The 2,264-nt window shown below is 49.4% G+C and overlaps 1 protein-coding gene across 1 annotated transcript; it reads right to left on the bottom strand.

Moving 5' to 3' along the window:
* Positions 1-588: 588 nt before the first annotated feature.
* On the bottom strand, positions 589-1,647 carry LOC311223574 (zinc finger CCHC domain-containing protein 12-like; the record flags this gene model as incomplete). The annotated part of the gene is made up of 1 exon (XM_084308353.1): positions 589-1,647. One exon carries the CDS (start codon positions 1,645-1,647, stop codon positions 589-591), a length of 1,059 nt encoding a protein of 352 aa, XP_084164479.1.
* Positions 1,648-2,264: the final 617 nt, after the last annotated feature.

Below are 2,264 nucleotides of genomic sequence, written 5' to 3' on the forward strand. Positions count from 1 at the left end.
AGTTTCACTTCGCCCATACTGGAATCCTCAGACTGTTTATGTCTGGCTCCAAGGGTTTTCAAGACTACCTTGTAGCCTTATGGCAGAGATTGGTAGTTCTGATATGTGGTGTCTGCGTACCGCTTGTACAGGATATCTAGGGCATTTGTGCCTATCAGCGCTGATGACAGTGAGGAGCGCATATAAGGTACAATCAGCGCTAGGGTGGACGCTTCGATGTCTACTCCGAACATGCTCTTGGGAAACTTGATTGTAGTCTCGACGTAGCCGAGGTAGGGAATTTCCTGACCGCTGGCTCCTTCCACTTCAAGCAGGTCGTATAAGGAGTGGATGGGTAGATGAGACATGTTCTCTTGATAGAAGGAATTCGGGATCGTTGTCACTTGGGAGCCTGTATCGAGTAAGCAGCTGCACTCTTTACCTTCTATGGTTACTTGTGCAGTGCATTTAGCTCCAACCAGTCCTTTTGGTAGGGCTACTTGTTTGGTATGGGAGGTCGAGCACATATTGGAGGCTCGCCACTTCCGTCTGGGACATCTCTCTCGTGACTCAGTTCCCGCCTGTCCCTCAGCAGAAACTGTCTTCAGTTTAGTTGGAGGCTTTGTTTTCAGCGTCCCATGCATGCTGTTTCTCCTCTAGTAATTTCTTTTTCGAGACCACCAGAGAGGGGTTTGGTTCACTCTCGCAGTGGGGTCTTATGTGTCCGTCTTCTCCACATCTGAAGCAATACCAGGGTCTTGGTGTATTGCTCGTGTAGTTCTTTGGGTTTGGAGTCTCTGACTTTTGGAACTTGGGAGTACCTCTGTCAGTCGTCGGCTTCGGTTTAACTGATGCCGGGGCTTCGTGCTTGGGAGCTGGCCTCGCTTGTCTTTTCTTGTTGTCGTTCGGTATTCTTGTGAGCTGTGTCTGTAGGTCTGCAACTAGAGCCTTTAAACTTTGGACTTCAGAGCTGGTGTCCGGAATTGGCTGTGAAGTGCATTCCTCTTCGCATTGGTTCCAGATGCCCTGGTAGTTACTCGATACCCTTGGCTTTGAAACGTTGAGGTACTGCCTCATGCGGATTTCTTTGGAAGAGCGCTTGTCTTCTGCTGTGCGGAGTAACAGGAGGAACTCTGCAAAGGTAGGTGAGTTTCTCTTTCTCTGTTCTAACTGCAGCTCGGTTATCATGGTGTTGTCCCAGCAGCCTCTGATGAATTGTCTTAGAAGTTGCTGATCAAGATCGGTTGCAGCTACTCCTCCTCTTCTGTAGGTGGTGTTCAGCATCACCTGTAGTCGTGGAAGGTAAGCTGAAGGTTTCTCTCCATTGTTTTGCATTGTATGGAGGTACTTTGCAAAAAGGTCATCTCCATCTTCGACGGTTCCGAAGGCGGAGTCGAGGATCTCCAGGTACGTTCCTGGGGGACATTCAGGTGTCAGGTGTCTTATGATGTCAATGGCGGGTGCCATGAGGCTATCTAGGAGTTTCCGGGACTTGTGTAGATCAGACAATTTTGTGTCTTTGAGGAGAAGCCCCACATTGGAAAACCATGTCTCGTAGTCTACTTCTCTGTCGGGCCGAGGTCTTCGCCCAGAGAAGAGTCTGAGTCTCAGTGATGCTTGGCTGTGCATGGCTGAGTCATCATTTCGCACTATGTGCTCCACAATCATCTTTTGCACCTCAGGTGGGTTGACATCGGAGAGTCTCAGAGCAGGTCGTGCATTCTCTTGAGAGCGCGCTGGTGAAGGAGACCGGCTGTGCTCTTGTCGGACTTGCTGCTCTGGGATTGTTCTGGGTGAGGGGCTAGCTTGTGTTGCAGCCTCTGGAACATGTTGGTCTGCCATTTCAAATAGTTCCCCACCTGTTTCTTCGTCGTATAATTCTCCTTCTGTTTCTTCGTCAGTTCGGGGTTCAGGATCGTTCAGGGTGAGGACGTCGCCGATGGTGGAGAGTTCTCTCTTGAGGACTTCTGCAAGGTCTTCGCCACTCTGCTTCGCTATCTCTTTTAGGTCTGAGAGATAAGTCTGTGTAGCCGTGTTGCTGACTACAGGTACATAAACGCTGGCTAAGTCTCTAATGAGATAACTAGCTTTAGCCGTGTTTAGTCGGTAATTGGAAAGTGCTTGCAAGGCTTCGCCACTTTCATATTCTATAATAACACGTGGTTCTGGCTCTGACTCGGAAGGGTCTACGGGGAGCCTTCTACGAATGGAGCCGTGTTTCACCAGAAAATCATTTAGTTCATCGTCAGTGGTAATGCCGATTGTACCGCTGACTATGACCGAAT

Source organism: Notolepis coatsorum, assembly GCF_963971535.1.
Source record: "Notolepis coatsorum genome assembly, chromosome: 1".
Classification (NCBI taxonomy): domain Eukaryota; kingdom Metazoa; phylum Chordata; class Actinopteri; order Aulopiformes; family Paralepididae; genus Notolepis; species Notolepis coatsorum.